Consider the following 2,825-nt stretch of genomic DNA (forward strand, 5'->3'; position numbering starts at 1 on the left):
CGAGATTGTTGGTCTAACTGGGCCAGTCTGGAAGACAAAGATACACAGGATTCGCGCAGTGCTTGATTTTCTTTCCTTATAGTATCTAGTGCAGCGGACTGTTCAGCCTGTGCTGCTTGCACCTTCAGTAGTTCATTGCTGTAAAAGGTCATAGAATTTTCCAGAGATGCTACTACGTTTCGAACCTCCAGTAGTTGAGGGAGAAATTCATGTTTGAAAGCGTTGAGTAGTTCCGCACGAATGATGTCTCTCATACCACTGGATGATATACACGAGCACTTCTCAACGCCGCTGACAGATGTGTTAGAGACGGGAGAAACTGGATTGTCAGTGGTAGTGATTGGAGCGCTGTCCAAAACGCAGGTACCACTAAGAACAGTGGAAATAGCTGGCATAGGCAAAGAAGTAGTGCCAGGGTGAGTTGTTGTTGCGAGAGGACTAAAATTGGTGGAGGGAGATGTTTTAGCTCCAGCGGCAGCAGTCCCCAATACCCCCATACAATACCCCCATACAATACCCCCACATTATTTAAATTATATTCTGGGTACTGCATAAAAAACAAACTTCTTTCAGTTTCGATTCGCACACATTCCATTAAAACATGATATGTATCCTCTACTCGGTCACATTCTGTGCACAATGGCGAATCAAATTTTTTCATTAGGAAGCCAATTCTATTTAATGGAATGTGTCCGGATCGAAGCCTATGTGCTGTGATGACTTCTTGTCTACTCAAACCTGTATCGACAAACCAGGGACCCCGCGATAAAGCTGGTTGAATAGTCTTGTACCATATTCCTTTGCTTAAGGCTCTTTCGTAAAAATGTTCTTTCCACTCCTTCCATCACATATCTTTTAACGAGCCCAGTACTTGTAGTATGGTACACAGTGTAATTCTCTTCCCTCTACATTTGCATCTCGAGCTAAGTTGTCTACTTTTTCATTCCCTGGAATGCCGACATGTGAAGGTATCCATTGCAGTATCACTTTTCTATTTTGTGCAATCATTTCATACATAGACTGCATTATAGAGTATGCTATCGGGAATCCTCGAACAGTCGAGGCGCAGCTAGCCACGTGCTGTAGTGCACTTTTCGAGTCCGACAAAATGACTATATCCTGACCCGGACTATCAGCAACATAAGACAAAGCTTCTGCTATAGCAATTAATTCCGCACGCATTACTGAGATATTTGACGTAATTTTGAAGCAAGCCTGACTGTTATTCTGAACATCATAAAAAGCTGCACCTACACCCGATCGATCTTTGGAACCGTCTGTAAAAATTTTATAAAATTGACTATAGCGATCTTGTATGAAATGATTACACATATTAGCTAATAAACTATTGCTATAATTATATTTAGTTACAACAATACCATCAATGTTTGATTGAATAGCTGGCCCAAGATCCATATTACTAACCCAGGTCTGAAGAGAAAACATTTCTAATTTATCACTACTATAAACCTGTTTATTTTTTAAAACTTGATGTAATTGCAGGAGCAATGGTTTTTTTTCTCTGGCGTAATTGTGGATTATTATGTTATTGAGCATCACACATAATGTTTTTACCCGACTTCCAAAAAAGAGAAGCTTCTGAATTCAAATGTATTTTTTTATCAGAAGTTTTAGACCGATTTCGATGTTGTTTTTTTTTAATCGAATCTTGTAGTTCCATTTCAATTTGATCAACATCTGATAAGGAGTATTTATGTTTTCCTCTACCTACGTTCTATTACTTGTAAAGATTTTTTTTATTTGCGGGAAAACTCAATTATAATAATAAATAAATAGAGGACACGGTGATTATGAGCCCCTTAAATTCCTTAGTACAGGTACAGTAAGGGAAAGCCCTTAGTACGTTTCTGCGACAATCACGACCACATCAATGACACTTCACATGTTATACTTATAATTAAACAAACATAATGTAATGTTAATGTTGTTGTAATTTTTTTTTTACTATTGTTATGTTGTTATTGTGTTATAACAATGTAAGGACGGAATCTCCTGGCACAGGCGTTAACATGCTTAGAAGGAGGCTCTTATCATTGGTTCTGTTGTAAGAAAATTGTTTCATAAATAAAATTATCATATTATTGTTATTATTTATCTATATATTAATACGTGAACTTTTTACCCCTTATTACGAACATTGCGCGGACGGAGGAGTATGAAATTTCGCACACTTATAGTTTATATTGAGAAGGAGTGCAGAATGATAATATATTTTTTAATTATACGTAAAAAATACATTAAATCAATAGAGAAAACATTACACACACTACTATATATTTGACACACACACGCATATACGCTTTTGTTCAAACTTAGAATTTAAATTAATTATGGTCGAATTTCGATCACTTGTATTAAAACAATATATGAAGACAGATTCACGAGAAGCGAAATCATTCCAGGTAAACCTTTTCCCTCAATACTATCTCAAAAAAAAAAAAAACATCCAAACAATCATCTCAAACACTATCATACAGAACTCGCCATCTACTTAAGCAGACATTACATATAATGGCGCACTTTATACAGCGTCGTCTCACCCCCGAATACGTAAAAACTTTGAACGAACGTGCTCTCGACATCTGCTTATTACGTAATTTATTTCCCACTTATGTAAAAAAATCCTTGTACGTAAGGTTATATGGTTAATCCTTATATATGTTTGCCCGTGAATTGGATTAATGTTGATGTCAGATGGCTTGATAGCTCGTGTTTTTGATTGTTCTATGTGTGTAGTCTGTTCACAAATTTTATTTTATTTTATTTTATTTTATTTTATTTTATTTTATTTTGTTATTTTATTT

The 2,825-nt window shown here is 35.9% G+C and overlaps 1 protein-coding gene across 1 annotated transcript; it reads right to left on the bottom strand.

Annotated features, from left to right (window-relative positions):
- Positions 1-855: 855 nt before the first annotated feature.
- LOC123653899 lies at positions 856-1,182 on the bottom strand. The gene has a single exon (XM_045589877.1). It carries the CDS (start codon positions 1,180-1,182, stop codon positions 856-858), a length of 327 nt encoding a protein of 108 aa, XP_045445833.1.
- Between the last annotated feature and the right edge of the window lie 1,643 nt (positions 1,183-2,825).

The sequence above is a fragment of the Melitaea cinxia genome, chromosome 5 (assembly GCF_905220565.1).
Source record: "Melitaea cinxia chromosome 5, ilMelCinx1.1, whole genome shotgun sequence".
NCBI lineage: Eukaryota > Metazoa > Arthropoda > Insecta > Lepidoptera > Nymphalidae > Melitaea > Melitaea cinxia.